General features: G+C 46.4%; 2 protein-coding genes and 1 long non-coding RNA gene across 3 annotated transcripts in view; all 3 read left to right on the top strand.

Moving 5' to 3' along the window:
* Positions 1 to 202: 202 nt before the first annotated feature.
* LOC122241927 lies at positions 203 to 16,775 on the top strand. The gene is made up of 4 exons (XM_042998362.1): positions 203 to 533; positions 569 to 997; positions 11,346 to 11,420; positions 16,571 to 16,775. The coding sequence occupies exons 1-4, from the start codon at positions 203 to 205 to the stop codon at positions 16,579 to 16,581; spliced, it is 846 nt and encodes a 281-aa protein (XP_042854296.1). The 3' UTR covers positions 16,582 to 16,775.
* LOC122230464 lies at positions 1,220 to 6,927 on the top strand. Its single transcript, XR_006207424.1, has 3 exons — positions 1,220 to 1,634; positions 4,693 to 4,849; positions 6,789 to 6,927. It is a non-coding gene; the product is annotated as an uncharacterized LOC122230464 (long non-coding RNA).
* The window catches only part of POMGNT2 (protein O-linked mannose N-acetylglucosaminyltransferase 2 (beta 1,4-)), a 35,305-nt gene continuing 35,092 nt past the window's right edge, over positions 16,585 to 16,797 (top strand). The window contains exon 1 of the mRNA XM_042956209.1: positions 16,585 to 16,686. The gene's annotated coding sequence lies outside the window, so the exon portion shown is untranslated. The remainder of the gene's footprint in view (positions 16,687 to 16,797) is intronic.

Genomic DNA, 16,797 nt, shown 5'->3' on the forward strand with positions numbered 1-16,797 from the left:
ACTATGACTGAATCACACCCTGAGGAGTGGCCAAGGGTCCCAGATGTTGTCCCCTATTGGAGGCTAGTCCCACCAGGCATCCAGGCTATCCTGGCAAGGCAATCCACACTAGTGCCCCTCTGCCTAGCTGCTGAGGGAAGGGCGGCTGTGTCCCTCAGCCCTTGGAAGCCGGCAGGTGTCTTTTGCCACCCACCCAGGGCAGATGCCACCCCAGGGCTTCTCCACACACCCGCCAGGGTCCGGGTCCCCGACTCCCCTGAACCTGCCTGGCCTGAGCAAGTGCTGCACGCACCGCACCGCGGCAGCCCCCTTCGGGCACCTGGACCCCCGGGGCAGCTCCCAGAGCACCTGCATAGCCTCTTGCCAGACAAAAGCTGCCCCTCAAGTTCTTGCCACCGCCATGGCCACAGCTCTCAGCGGGCCCCGGTCGGCCTCCATGGGAACTGGCTCCCTCCCCCATAGGGGCCCTGGCGCCCAGAGCAACCGAGGCCCCCGGGGGCTCCTGCTGCGGGAAGCCCGGGCCACTCACCCAGGCCCCCCCCACCCCCCCAACCCCGGCTCTCCCAAGGTAGTCGTCTTTCCTCCAGCCTGGCCTTCAGAGGCAGTACAGGCGCCCTGGGGTCAAACACGGTTTGGAGCCGGGCAGAATCCCTCTTCCCCGCGGAGGCCTGGCTCCTGGCACCCTGGCCTCGCCCTACGGCGGCCCTGTTCCGGGTCCAGGGCTGCCTGGCCCCCCTGACCTGCCTCCGAGCGCCGGGACAGTGCCCCGGCCACACCTGGCGCGCCGGCCTCGGGCGGCAGGGGGCGCGCCAGGCCTCCGAACAAGGGGCCAGACAGGACGCGTGTGGCGCGGCAGGGGGCGCAGGGCTCCAACCAGCTCGCTTGGACTCGGGGTGCAGGGAACCCACGGCGGCCAACGCTTTGCGCGGCCGAGGCGGCACGATGACATGGACAACAGGCAGTTTCCATTTGGCTTGGCCGACCGCTGGGGTCCCAGGTGTGTGCTATTCCAGGGCCCCTTCCGCCCCGCCCCCAGCCCCCAGCCCCCAGCCCCCAGCCCCCAGCGGGAAGGGAGCCCGGGCTCTCCCGGCTCCGCTCCGGGCGCGAGTTGGGGGCGGGGGGCGTTGGGGACGGGGACGACGTGGGCCCCGCTGAACTGTCGCGCTTGGACTCAGGCACGTGACTGGTTCCAGCAACAGCCCGCTCCCGTGACCGGGTCTGCCCGCATTCCTGCCCTCTGGCTCCAGGTCTCTGGCTCCCCTGAACCGTGCCCGCGGGCCCGTCGGTAGGCAGCACTCACCCCATCAGCCTGCTCGGGCCAGCGGGGAACGTCCGGGCCATCGGAGCTCGGCTGGGTCCACAACCGGCCTCATCGCCTTCAGAGACGTGGCAGCCTCCCTGCCCCCAAGTCTTGCGGGGGTGGCAGCTTCACATGGGCCGCGGGCACACCCCATCCTCCTAGGCTGTCTGACCGGGTCCCACGCTGACCAGTCGCCCAGGGCCCAGGTGTCGTCTCTGGACGGAGGCTTGTCCTGCCATCCACCCAAGCCTCCTGCCATCCACCCATTTTTATCTTGGCAAGGCATTCCATACTCCTCCATCTGTCGACTGCAGGGTGAAAGGGTGTTTGTGTGGTTAGTATTTGTAATCAGTAAGTTGTTTAATTTCCTGGTTGTTTTCTGATTATCCTCTCCAAACTTTGGTAGGTTGTCTCATGGCTTTGGTGTCCTCATATTTCAAGCTCATCCTTGGCAATGAATGCATTCCTTTTCTTTAGGGTTCTTTGATTCTGGGTTAACTTGTGACGTTAATGCAAAAGGCATATGTGAGGTCGAGTGAAGTTCATACCTGGCAATATACCTCCTTCCTGATATTTTGAGTTGCTTTATTTAATTAATTAATTAATTTATTTATTAATGTTTACTTTTGAGAGAGAAGAGAGACAAGTAGGGGAGGGGTAGAGAGTGAGGGAGACAGAATCTGAAGCAGGCTCCAGGCTCTGAGCTGTCAGCACAGAGTCCAACGAGGGACTTGAACTCACGAACCATGAGACACGACCTGAGCTGAAGTCCCACACTTAACTGAGCCACCCAGGCGCCCCTTGAGTTGCTTTATATTGATCACAGCCAGTATGGTGTGAGGAAGCCCATGCCCATGTACATGTCATTTCTGTAAGCCCTGGTTCAGTGCCCGTTTAAGAGCCGACATCAATCATCAGACTCGAAGTACCCAGTTCAACTGTTTTCTAAACCCGAACTTCTTGTTACCCTCAGTTTTCAAGACTTCCCATCTCAGGTGCTAGATATCATGAAGAGAGAAGCTGTTTTTGGTTTGTTGTTTCTGGTTTTCTGACACACTGATCCATGGTCATAGGAAAATGAACATTTTTTATGTCACTATGTTTGAGGTGGGTCATAAAGCAATGTAGCAGTTGGAGGCAATATTGACTGGCTGATTTGCTCATTTTTTTTTTTTTTTTTTTTTTTTTCTGATTTGCTCATTTGATGCCTATTTGACCCTGGCCTTGCTCAGATTGTTTTTGTGGCCTGGTCCCTCTTTAGACAGCTATTTTGACACCTGTATGAACAGGAATTTTCCTCAGGGGAGGAAATTCCTCTCTTATTCCCCCTGCTCTAGACTTTGATAAAGCATATTTAATTTTAGTTTTTGAGTCTAATAAGCTTCTACTTATACTGTAGATTAATAATCCATTCCTCTGGTTGAGAAGTGACCAAAGCACACAGGAAACCAGGAATGGCAATGAAAGAAAAGGTAGCAACGTCATATTTATATTAAGTCTTGCAAACAAACTGGCACCTGGACATCTTCCCTGACATTTGTACATATCTCGGGACTGAAACCTAGAGAGTGGTTATGCTTCTACTTCACTGAGTCACAATTTGTCAGAGAATCTGTGTCATGTTGGATTCTCCCAAACAGACCCCGAGACTAGGATTTGGGTATAAATAGTTTATTTGGAAAGCGATCCTAAAAAAAGCATTGCAAGAGAGTCCAAGAAAGGAGGAAAGCCTACAGAGAATATGATGATGATCAGATTTGCAGGGGGTACTGGTGCTGTGCACAACGGAGGTCTATCTTGCTGGGGACCCACCTCAGAAGTGTCCCATCAAGAGTCTGGGAAGCTCAGATATTTATGCACTAACTCCTTCTCCTTAGTAGTTGAAGTTTGCCTGGGGTCACAGACTCCCTGGAACTTCTGGCCTGCCCCCAACACAGGCCCACACACAGTCTAGCAATCAGAGAATGCCTGGGCAGCAAGTCCCAGGTGCTGTGGTGGGACCCTCTCAGTTTATCTTTGACTTTCAATTCTGTCAATTCCAGTTGCAGCCCATTGCATTACTATTTTATATCTAACTGTTCCATTTTTAGCCAGCGGGAGACCCTCAAGTTGACCTCTGGGTGTGTTTGATGAGATTCCATTAACATTTGATATCTTCCTCCTTTTTTAGCAAATCTACCAGTCTCAGGGTCATCTGGTACCCTTTCTGCCTCGGGTGTGGAATCAGCCATTTGTCAAGAAGCCCTGATACCTTTGAGTGGGAAATGGCATTTAGAGACTAAAATTCAGACATGAAGGCCACTGCTACTAGACCTTTTCAGCAAATAGAGCTTGAAAAAACTGCTTTTTAGAAAGAAACAAAAGAAATAATGAGTTACTGACATTTCCTATTTAAATGTAAGATTACAGGGCTGCCTGGGTGGCTCAGTTGCTTGCGCGTAGGACTCTTGATTTTGGCTTAACTCATGATCCCAGGGTCATGGCTTGGAACCCTGCATCAAGCCCCACGTCACTGGGCTCCCCGATGAGAATGGACCCTGCTTAAGATCCTCTCTCTCCTGTTCTCTCTCTGCCCCTCCCCCACTCACACAAGTGCACATGCATGTGCTCCCTCTAAAAAAAATTTGTTTAAATGTAAGATTATAGGGTTTTTCCATTATTTCTTTGATTTTATCTCCTTCTCATGCCCTCCTAGTTTTGTCTGCCCCCACCCTAATTTTGGTTGTATACACCCAAGACCTAAACCCCTTGTAGGTTCCGATCTCTTCTTTACCTCCCTCATCTTACTTTCCCATCCAAGCACCTTCCAGCTCTGAAATGAGGAGTCTGATATTTCCCCCATTTGAACTAACAGTGGAAATGAGATGGACTTGTGGGGACATGGTGAAAATCTTCCACCTAAGAACAGCTCAAGGTCATGTGAGCCATTAGATTCCTTAACACCAACCGTTTCCAGGCAAACACTCCCCCGTCTTCTTAGGAAGTTACTCCTGACAGAAATACCTCCCCAAGGAAATCACAAAGTAATTAAATGAATATGGTAGTTAAGAGCATATCACCAGAGATTCCATCTCCAGATAGTCTCCTGAGACAAAGCTGAGTGTTTTTCCATTCTTTCTTTTTTTAAAAACAAATCGGATCCAGATTAAATTATGTTCCGTGGCAACTTGCGTCAATAGAGTTGCCATGGTTACAGGTGAACTTGAAAGTGGGCTGTGACAGCCTGGGCTCTGAGTTCCCTGAGATGCATGTCTTAAAGGTGCATCCATTTGTCTTCTTGTCTTGGCGAGAAACACAAGGAGAATTGATGAAATTTCCTAGCAAGGTGTAGCCTATGCTACAAGGAAAGGTGGAGCCATGGGCCTCTTCAAATGAATGTTTCCCTCCATCAGCCAGAGTAGTGTCCCAGGACACATCACACCATTTCCCCATGATGCCTTCATCTGCCTATGAATGAGGGATGAGGAATCGGGGAGAATCACCATGTGCTTACAACTCTCCAAATGGAGAAACCAAGAGCTACTCCCAGGAATTCTCCTTAGAAGAAAGGTAAGAAATAATATCTCCCTTCATTGGCAGTGCTGCCCAACAGAAATAGAACGCAAGCCACCAATGGGAGCCATACATGTAATTTTACATTTTCTAGCAGCTGCATTTTAAAGGGGTGAAAGAAAAAAAATGAAAAATAAAAGGTTAAAAGAAACAGGTGAACTTAATTTTAGTAATTTATATCTAAACACAATATATCCAACATACCATTTCAACATGTAACTAATGTAAGTATTAATGAGACATGGGGCATCTGGGTGGCTCTGTCGGTTAAGCGTCCGACTTCGGCTCAGGTCACGATCTCATGGTCCGTGAGTTCGAGCCCCGTGTCGGGCCCTGTGCTGACTGCTCAGAGCCTGGAGCCTGTTTCGTATTCTGTGTCTCCCTCTCTCTCTGCCCCTCCCCCGTTCATGCTCTGTCTCTCTCTGTCTCAAAAATAAATAAATGTTAAAAAAATAATTTAATGAGACATTTTACATTCTTTTTCATGCTGAATCTTTGAATTCTGGTGTGTACTTTGTACTTCAAGCCCTTCAAATTCAGAAGCTACATGCTTATCGGACATACTTGATCTGTATTGAGATGTCATAAAATTTACAGTTGAGATTGTTGAGTCACATGCTCAAGTGAATCCAAACACGCTTAAAAGTTTTTCAATAACAAATTGGGTATGTTTAGATCTTAAATTTAAGTGAAGTAAAATTAAATAACATAAAAAATCTGGCTCCTCAGACTCACTAGACACGTTTCACATGCTCAGTAGCCACATGTGGCTGGTGACTGCAGGGACCTAAGACTGCAACTCAAAGTGTGCCCCTCAGACCACAGCATCATATCATGTGGGAGTTTGTTAGAAACGTAGGTTCTTGGGCTCTGCTCACAGAGCCGCTGATTCAAAATCTGCATACTAAGAAGATCCCAGGTGATTCCTGCTAGAGGAATGAAGCCTGAAACTCTTTGTTCAAATGTTTATTTATTATTTTTAGAGGGAGAAAGAGAGAGAGCAGGAAAGGGGCAGAGAGAGAGGGAGACAGAGGCTCTGAAGCAGGCTCTGTGCCGTCAGTGCGGAACCTGACGTGGGCCTCGGACTCACGAACTGTGAGATCATGGCCTGAGCTGAAGTTGGATGCTTAACTGACTGAACCACCCAGGCTCCCCTTGTTTATTTTTTTTGAATGTTTATTTATTTATTTTGGTGGGGGAGGGGCAGAAAGAGATGGAAAGAGAGAATCCCAAGCAGGCTCCATGCTGTCAGCATAGAGACGGACACGGGGCTCGATTTCATAAGCCATGAGATCATGACCTGAGCCGAAATCAAGAGTTGGGCACTTTACTGACTGAGCCACCAGGTGCTCCTCTTTGTTTGGTTTTTAAGGCTCTTTAAGAGCTGACCCCTGCTGCCCCAGACCTCAGGGATCCCATTCTGTCATCAGCTCCCATGACCAGAGTTTCCACTGGGGTTGTATGGCTTCCTGCAAAGGGAAGGTGACAACTGGGGTGTCCTTTAGTTGGCTGTTCACATCAGGGGTGCTTATCTTGTCACAATGTCACAACGCCCTCAGATCTTTGTGGTTATACCATTCCCACAAGACGAAAGCATTTGAAAAATGTGCTAACCATGTCTGGGGTCTTAAGATGTGTCATTTTCCAGGCCTTATTAGCCAAATCCAATTCCATCTAGCTTGAACCTCAATTTTCTGACCCATAAAATAAGGGGGTTAGACTACATCACTGCTAAAGTTTCTTTAACCTCTATAAAATAAACAATTTCTCTATGACCTGAGAATGACCAATGGGCTCCCTTTACTGGCATAATTAGAGTCACCCCAGTGGAATCCAATACATTAAGTAAAAACATGTACCCATGGAAACAAAGAAAATCACGGGCTTATTAAAAATAGAACATTTCAATTTAAAACTGTCTGCATTCATCTTTAAGGCACTTAAAGGAAAATGGTTTGGGCCAAGGCTCATGAGCCAGCAACCTCAGTGATTCCTGTGAGAATTGCTGTCATTTCCCGAAGACTCTTCTTACCAAGACACTCGTGACACTGTTGGCGAGTGAAAAGGCGGTTACAAAACAGTGTGTACAGCGTGACTTCACTTTGCACGCTGGTGTACCCACACCGGGAAAGCAGTTTGGAAAGTGATACAGCAAAAGGCCAACGCTGGTGCCCTCTGGCTGGTGAAATTAAGGGTAATTTAAGTTGCATTGTTGTAGCTTATAGCGGTTTTCAGTCTGCCCGCAGTGAACATGTTATTGCTTCAGTAAATATGAAAAGTTTCTCAAAGAAACTTTTATTTCCAGACTTGCACATCCCAAGGAGTATAAGCCGTGTGGACAGAAGGTGTCACAGGCACCACTTGTCACAGTAGAGCTCCAGCGTAAGCAGACTGGGTTTCCCGGGGACCCGTGTCCAAGGTATTGTTGACCGCCCACCCCTCCACCAACTGCATCCGAAGTCATCAGTTTGAAGCCTTTCTTTTTTTTTTTAAATCTAGGCCTTTAGTGCTATAAATTTCCCTCTGAGTATTATGGTAGTGGCATCTACGAAATTTGGTATATTGATTTTGTTTTCATTCAGTTCATATTTTCTGTTTTCCTTTGTGATCCTTGGAGTTATTTGGAAGTATGTTAGTTTCCAAAAATTTGGGGACTTTCTAAGTATGTTTCCATCACTGATTTCTGGTTTAATTCCAGTGTGGTCAGAGAACCCACTTTTAATTCGAATCCTCTAAAGTTTACTGAGTCTTGTGTTGTGGACCAGAACATTGTCTGTCTTGGTAAATGTTCCATGTGCACTTGGGAAAGTGAATATGCTGCTATAGTTGGGTAGCATATTCGATAAATATTAATTAGGTCAGGTTGGTAGGGTTATTCAAGTCTTCTGTATCTTTACTGATTTTCTGTCTGCTTGTCTTATTAATTATTCAGACAGAGGTTTTAGATCTCTCAGCCCTGTGTGAGCTCTGGGCACTCTCCCCTCAATCCTCTCAGGTGGTTCTTCCTTTGGTCTTTGAGAGATTCCTCATACACGGATCAATACTCAACTGAAAACTCCAGGGGGCCCCTAGGCAGAGCTCTAGAACCCTCTCTCTGTGTGTTTGAGATCCTTCCTTTCTAGTACTCTGTCCTTGGAACTCTAGATGCTCTGGCTTCCCAAGACTCCTGGCCCTGTCTTCTTGACTCTGCTCTCTGCCCGATTTCCCTCTCCTTGCACCATGGGCTAGAAACTCTTCTCTCTGCAGTAAGCTGGGATCATTGTAAACTCTGTGGCGTTTGTTGACTCTCTCTTAGGGATCACTATGCTTTACTGACTTATGTTCAATGTCTAAAAAACCCTTATTCCGTATGCTCTGGCTGACTGTATTTCAGGCTGGAGAATAAACCAGGTTCCTGTTACTCTATTTTGGCTGGAGCAGAAGTGCCACCATCAACCCTTCTTCTACTCTTTCCCACTCTGACCCGTTCTCTGCCTAACAGCTATCTTTTCTTCTTAAAAAAAAAAAAATCTATCTTTTAAAACTTTTAATTATATCACTTCCTAGCATAACAATCTTCAATGGCTTCCATTGCTCTTAGAAACCAAAACCTTGAGCACAGCTTACACAGAACTGCACACCGCTTCATGCTTACCTCTTTAATCCTATTTAGCCCCAAATCACCCTCTTGCTCTCTGATCTCCAACTGCACGACTAAGGTCCCTGGTGTCCCAGGGCATTTGCACACGCTGTTTCTTCTGCCTGAAATCCTCTTCCCATATCTTCCCCACCCCTACTTAGGTAACTTTCACATCTACCTCAAAGAAAGCCCTCCATGATTCCTCAAACTAGAGTATGTTTTCCTGCCATCATCTCCCAGAGCTCTCAGTTCTTTTTCTTCACCTCACCTGTTCAATGATTTTTATTATATACTGGCATGCTTCTTTAATTAACATTGGACTTCTCTGCTAGATCTTAAGCTCCAGAAGCTCACAAATAGTATCTGTTATTCTCCATTGAAGTTACAGTATCTGGCACAGGGCTCCACACAGTGATGAACTGATGGTGGATAAAGGAGGGAAAATACAGCAGATACTGTAATGCCTAACCATGTCCCCCTAGCCTTCCCTAATTCCTTTGTACAATGAAGGCTTCCTAGGGAAAGTACCTGAGATTCTCCATCTGAGAGCTTGCCCACATGTGTGGGGCAGAAGATGAGACTCTTAGAAACAGCTCCTGCCAAAATGGATAAGAGCTGGAGGGTGAAATCCTCCCTTCCTCCCCAACTTGTGGAAGATAACTCTGCTGAGTGTTCTATATAGTCCCCAGAGTTCTCCAGTGGGACTGAGCCACTGTTTCCCAGTTCACCCTATATTGGCTTCCTTCCCTTCCCTGTTTTACTTTTCCACTCCTTGGTGGGAGCTTCCTGGGACCACCTCTGAAATAATCTGTTTGCTCTCACATTCTTGTTTTGGGGAGACCCAACTTAAGAGAATGATACAATAAATGGAAGTCACAGATGGGTGAAAGGTCCCTGTAGGTGTGGATAATCTGAACAGTGTTTATGCGCCATCTAGTGTGTTAATCAGGCTTTGGAGGCCTGGAATCGGGGAAGGAATGTGGAGGAAGCTCTACGTGCAAACCTTCATAGGGCAGATGTGGAAAATGAGCAGCCTGTATTGGACTTCCTTCCCTGCCCTGGGGAAGGAATGACTTTTCTGCTCTAACAAGCTATTTTTGGTTTAAGAATCTCCTCCCTCAGAAAGAGAGAGAGAGAGAGAGAGAGAGAGAGAGAGAGAGAGAGAATAAGAGTTTTAATGATAAAGAACAAACTGAGGGTTGATGGAGGGAGGTGGGTGGGGGATGGGCTCGATGGGGGATGGGTATTAGGAGGGCACTTGTGATGAATCACTGCATTCTACTCCAGAAACCAATATTGCACTGTATGTTAACTAACTAGAAATTAAATAAAAATAATTGGAAAAAGAAACTTCTCCCTCGTCTTCAGGAATAATCTTCCTCTTCTGAACTGGTGAATCTTAATGTGCCAGTGACATCATCTGCTCTTTAGGTCACATCGCCCAAATCAGCCTTATTACTATTTCTGCTTTTACAAAATATCTCTTTCACAAGTCAGGATCAAAGAACCAAATATAGGCCACAGCAAGTTCCAGAGCATAGCTTCCTCCCACACCCCTCAAAGTCAGGCCAAGGGCTGGCAATTTTTCCTGTGAATTAGGGAAGGGGTGATGACAATATGATGAGAGCAGGACAAACAGGGGATGTCTCTTTCCTCTAGAATCATCTAGAATGTCTGTCAGATGATGGCCTCCATCCAGCTTGGCTATGAACCAGGTAGATTCAATCAGACAGGAAGAGCTTTTCCAAAATAAAGGAAGCAAAGCCAGCAGGCTTTCAGTCTTGTCTTTGATGATGTAATTTGGCCCAAATGCCTTCTCTGAGGTTATGTAGTCTGAAAATATACGTTGAAGATCTCCCAAGATACTGATAAATACCTGCAATGATATACTGCACAGTGTCTGCTGATGCAAGGAAGCTATTGAAAAGCAGCGTCTCCCGTGTGAAGTGGAAGCCCAGAGCTTCCCCTTGACTTGAGTGGGGAGATTTCTAGCAGTGGGCACTGCTGTTCTACACAGCATCTGGGGGAAAGTCAACGGGCCCACAGCCGGGCCTCTGCAAACTAATGCCCCAACCATCAGCTTCTTCTCTTGCTAGACTTCCCATGTGGTACACAGCAGATTGTTCAGGCTGTTAGAAAAAAACAGAGTCTCATTGGGCAACTAGACCACTAGGCATTCACTAGTATCTTCCAAGCTCATCCAGGCATCATGCAAGGCAGGGGCATCACCCATCTCGCTGACTCTCAGAGGGCCACCTGGATGTGGGGCATTCTCCAGCCGTGCCACCTCTGGCCAAGAGACTAAACATTGGTGAAGGCTCATGGAGATACGCAGCAGAAACCAAGTCAGGGATGACAGACAACCCTGGCGTCCTGTGAAGGGCTGGCTTGTTCAGAGGTTTCAACAGGTATAGCTGTACTAAGTGAAGACACTCTGGGAGGAGTGGGATGGACCACAGGGGGAAAATAAATGTAAAGGTCAACACTTTCATTAATGGATTCTACCCCTGTCCCGCCTTTTCACCTGCTCTCCTTAAGTGCCTTGAGTTGCAACTTCTCCCTAATCTTGAGGGGTCAACTGGAAGGTGGCGCCTTACTGGTTAGTAGTTAACATGTATTAAACACTTACTCCATGACACATATTGTGCTGATAGCTTCACAGCCTTATTCTGCTTCACTTTCATACTGCCATGTAATAGGATAGAAAAAACGGTCTTAAAAATCTGGCAGTAGAATTCCTCTCATGAAAGGGACTGTCTTTTGAAAAACAACTACGAGAGGTGCTTGGGGGAGGGGGTGGCAGATACCAAGGACCGCACTCGCCAACATCTCATTCAGTATCACTCTAACCCCTTCCTCCTATGTTGTCCGCAGGAGATGGAGAACTACAAACTCCATATCCCACACTCTTTGCAGCTAGGGATCCACGTGGGACCTGGGCTCCACCAAGCAGGTACACCCTATAGACCTTGCAAGAAGGAAGAGAACTCCGTCAGGTAGCACCCCTGCATGGGGCAATGGTGGCAGGGGAGTGGTTCTCTATGGCTGGCAGGGGCAGTGGTAGCTTCTGTGTCACGGCGGGGCAGCATGGTCCTGGAGGCGGGGAGGCAGCAGTCCCCCTGGCAGTTCAGTGCCCAGACACCGCGGTGTGGGCATTGTTCCTAGGATCCCAGGTCAGAGTCTGCTCCTTCATCATCCCGGTGAATCTGTGAGTCACCTAATATCCCTTAATAAATCCCATTCTGCCTAAGCCAACTGGAGGGATTTCATAGTCTGCAGCTAAGAATCTTTCTTTCTTAAGGTTTTTATTTTAATTTCAGTTAACATACAGTGTTGTATTAGCTTCAGGTGTACAGACGGTGATTCGACAATTCCATACATCACCTGGTGCTCATCACAAGTGCCTTCCTTAATCCCTGACCTATTTCGCCCATATTCTGTTCAAGGCATTGTTCCTGCATTCTGTTGGAGTCTTTCTAAATGTTCCCAGCCTTTCTCGGCAGAACTTTCCAGGTCGTGACTCTGCTAGGGACAAGCCGGGACTCACTGGCCATACCTACTCAGTCCTGCCTCATTTTTATCCCCCGTGCTCAGCACAGTGCCTGGCACAGATACAGCATTTGGACAGTGTCTGTGGTACGAACGTGCTAGGGAAGTGGAGAGGGCAGCAAGTTCTTTTGCGTAGATGGAGTGGACCCAGAACAACCTCATAGTGTTGTCCCGAGACCGCCAGGGGAAAGGCCCCCAGATTCCAGTCTGACAGAACCATCTGTGTTGGAATTTCACTCGGCTCTGCTTCTTTCAAGTTGTTGAAATTCCTCACCATAACACATGCCAAAAGATTTCCAAAGCATCCCTGCTTCCACCCTCAGCTGAAAAAGACCCCAGAGCCAGGATCTAGGAAAGGTGGGGAGAGAAGTCAGAGTGGGTTCTGTTTGAGAGTCAGATAGAAAGGAAAGGTGGAAAGATGTCCCAGGTGATGGTTCCCTCCCCCTACCTGCTGAGGCCTTCCGTGTTTTCACGGGGGGAGAGGAGGGCAAGGGAGGCGCCAATCATTTTCAGTATATATGTTCCCTGCCACTAATGCATAGCACAGTATAAACGTAATCTTCACCAGGATGACTCTCAAATGAAAGTCTCCATCCTAAAGTGGCTATTCGAACAGGCAGGGCTATAAAAATGACCATTCCTGTCCTTCTGTCCTTCCTTCCCACTCTATCTATAATATCACACTTTGAACCCCTCTTATCCAAATGCCTTATTAATTTAGAGAAGATACAAAGCTGTAGTTAGATGATAACTCAGGCCGTCTTCCTCCTTATAGATGGAGCCGTTCCCATACAGATCTCCAACAATCCTTTCCAGGGGTCTCTTCAGGTTTTCACTTAGAAGGAGTCTTTGGTAAATGGAGCCACCAGGGAAGCCCTTTGCTTTGAGCTATTAGTTCTGTGACTTTATAGTAGGGCAGGGGCCCTTCAAGACTCAGCCCAAGTTTCTGGAGGGCTGGGCAGCCCCCATTCATGAAATGCCAATTTACTGCCACTGGCTGCCCTTCTGAATCAGGAGCATGACACTAAGGGACCTCAAAGTGTCTGAGAATCTATCATAAAGCAGACAATTCCCAATTCCCAACAGGCAGACCCAGAAAACTTCCATCACTGCTGCCCCTACACCTCTCTGGGTCTCAGCTTTTTCCTCTGAAGATGAAGAGTGGATTCGGCTGTCTTTCAAAGTCTTGGGTGTTAACAGCCATATGCTGAGCCTTGCCTCCCCTGCAACCTCTACCTGGGAAAGTACAAAAGGAACATAGTTATTTAGAGACTGAAGCAACCCTCTTTGGTCTCAGAGATGATCTGTCTACCTCTCACTCTATTGAGTGGTTATTTTGGGGCACTGCAGGGAAACACATTTTCTCCCTATGCTTTTCTCCCTACTTTTGTTCTCTGGCTTTAAAGACCCCACCCACACCCACCTACTCCTTGGGAATCTGATGGGTCACAGTCTGACATTGACTGAGACACTGCACTCAGACACTGCATTTCCATGAATTCTCTCCTGCTGCAAGTAACAGCTTGTAGTGTGTAAGCATATGCACGGATGTGAGAACACATCTCCAGGGTTAATTCCTAGCAGGGGGATTTCTGAGTCAAGAGGTAAATTGCATTTAAATTGTTAAACTTTGAGGGGCACCTGAGTGGCTCAGTTGGTTAAGCATCTGACTCTTCATCTTGATCTCATGGTTGTAAGATCTTGTGCTCAGGTCTTGATCTCATGGTTGTGTGTTCGAGCCCTGGTTTGGGCTCCATGCTGGGTGTGAAGCCTACTTAAAAAAAAAAAAAACAGTTTAAATTTTGATAGCTATATCTGAATTGTCCTTCAAAAAGGCTGCACTTCATGGCAGAGGGTGACAGTAATGTACCCAATATTCAGGATTCCCTTCCTCCCTTAATAATAAAAAAGCTTCATTTCTGCAACTGCCTTGCAGATAGGGATGGCCAATAAGATGCAAGCAGAAGTTTTGAAATTTCCTTTTCCTCCACTTCCTACATGGGTCTCTGTTGTGTGGCAAGAGCTGTGGCAGCCTTCTTGTGATCTTGAGGATGAAAGCCATGCACTAAAGATAGGGGGAAGCAAGAAGGCCAGCTAAGTCTGGGTCCTTGAAAGCCCTCTTAGAGGGCTCTGGGCTATTTCTCAGACACAAGCACACAAAGTCCTAACTGATCTAAGCTGCCTCAGGCAGCCCTCTGACGCCAACAGCTCCACACAGTTCTTTTTTTTTTTTTTTTTTAACGTTTATTTATTTTTGAGACAGAGAGAGACAGAGCATGAATGGGGGAGGGTCAGAGAGAGGGAGACACAGAATCTGAAACAGGCTCCAGGCTCTGAGCTGTCAGCACAGAGCCCGACGTGGGGCTCAAACTCACGGACCGCGAGATCGTGACCTGAGCCGAAGTCGGACGCTTAACCGACTGAGCCATCCAGGCGCCCCTCCACACAGTTCTTGATTCACACTGGTTCACATTCTCACCTAAGGTGTATGACGCACCTTTTCCCTCATATCCTCACAAGCATTAGGTGTTATGATGTACCCTATGTTTTTTAGCAATTATTTTTCACTGAGGTATAATTGACATACAGCATTTCATGGGTACAACATGATTTGTATGTGTTTCATGTACCAGTGATACAAACATGATTTGATGTTTGTATATATTGTGAAATAATCACCACAATAATTCTAGTTAATGCCCATCACTATGCATAGCTACAGAATTTTTTTCCTGTGATGAGAACTTTTAAGATCTGCTCTCTTAGCAACTTCCAATATGTGATACAGTATTATTAACTGTAGCTGTCATGCTGTACATTACATCCCCGTGACTTATTTATTTTATAACTGGAAGTTTGCACCTTTTGACTCCCTTCACCCATTTTGCCCACTCCCTACTTCCAGCCTCTGGCAACCACCAATCCATTCTCTTTATTTATGATTTTTTTTTTAAGAGTCCACATATATGTAAGCTCATACAGTATTTGTCTTTCTCTGGCTTATTTTACTTAGCCAATGTATTCTATTTTTGACCATCAAAGTTTCCAGTGAAATTATCCTCCAAGAAATTCAAGATGTGAGGCTGGAGAGAGTAACTTACTGAGTTGAGGGATTTAGAAGCGGCTGTATTCAAGGGGTGGCTGCGTCTGTTTGAGCAAGTCAACCACCAGAGAGAGACAGGAAACTGACTCAGGACAGCCCTGTAGGGTGTGGGGAGGCCAGTTAATGGCATCCTCGGTCATGTATTTCCCAGGTATGTAGACTAAATGGGCTATTTTTTCAATATAACTTGAGCATTTGCCACTAAGGCAAAAAGGATGTGTCTTGCTTTTTTCTCACATTTAGAATAAAATCTTCTTCCACAAACCTGTGGAGGCAGGATAAGTCAAATAACAGTCACTGGCAGGAGCAAATGGAATAGAAGAGTGTTGGGGAAGAGGGGAAAGAGTATGGAGGTTCCTCAAAAAACTAAAAATAGAGCTACCCTCTGACCCAGCAATTGCACTACTAGGTATTTATCCAAGGGATACGTGTGTGCTGTTTCGAAGGGGCACATGCACCCCCATGTTTTTTTTTGTTTTTTGTTTTTTTTTTTAATTTTTTTTTTTAATTTTTTTTTTTTTTAACGTTTATTTATTTTCGAGACAGAGAGAGACAAAGCATGAACGGGGGAGGGTCAGAGAGAGGGAGACACAGAATCTGAAACAGGCTCCAGGCTCTGAGCTGTCAGCACAGAGCCTGATGCGGGGCTTGAACTCACGGACCGCGAGATCATGACCTGAGCCGAAGTCGGCCGCTTAACCGACTGAGCCACCCAGGCGCCCCTGCACCCCCATGTTTCTAGCAGCACTATCAACAATAGCCAAAGTATGGAAAGAGCCCAAGTGTCCATCGATGGATGAATGGATAAAGAAGATGTGGTATATATACACAATGTATTACTCCATTACAGCAATCAAAAAGAATGAAATCTTGCCATTTGCAACTACGTGGATGGAACTGGAGGGTATTATGCTAAGTGAAATTAGTCAGAGAAAGACAAAAATCCTATGACTTCACTCATATGAGGACTTTCAGAGACAAAACAGATGAACACAAGGGAAGGGAAGCAAAAATAATGCAAAAACAGGGAGGGGACAAAACATAAGAGACTCTTAAATATGGAGGACAAACTGAGGGCTACTGGAGGGGTTGTGGGAGGGGGGATGGGCTAAATGGGTCAGGGGCACTAAGAAACCTACTCCTGGAATCACTGTTGCACTATATGCTAACTAATTTGGATGTAAATTTTAAAAAATAAAAAATAAAATTAAAAAAAATGTAAAATAGTAAATGATAAAAATGTAAAATAGTAAAAAAAATATTTTTTAAAAAATTTTAAAAAAGAAAGAACAGTGTTGGGGAAGAGGAGATCAGGAACGGGGTGATTTTGAATGATGCACATTTTACACCCTTCCTCCACAACTTAAAGTTTGTTAAAGGCAATGCGATTATTTCAGCTTTAGTTTCAGGAAATGAATGTGTCTTTTATAATTATGCTCTTCCCTAGGTAGCACTTAATTATCTACACAAGCCAATGTACAGCAGGGAGCCTTCGGAAAGCCCTATTTACACCTCCTGCTCCAGCTGGCTGGGAGTGCTCACCATGGGAGGCGAGCGGACTTGGTAAGCTCGAATGCTAGCATAACTGCCCATCATGCCAACAGTGAGATGGGCATATATAACCTAGAATTAAAAACATATAATAAATCTTACAGAAATTAAGTTTTTTTTAAG

The sequence above is a fragment of the Panthera tigris genome, chromosome C2 (assembly GCF_018350195.1).
Source record: "Panthera tigris isolate Pti1 chromosome C2, P.tigris_Pti1_mat1.1, whole genome shotgun sequence".
NCBI classification, from domain to species: domain Eukaryota; kingdom Metazoa; phylum Chordata; class Mammalia; order Carnivora; family Felidae; genus Panthera; species Panthera tigris.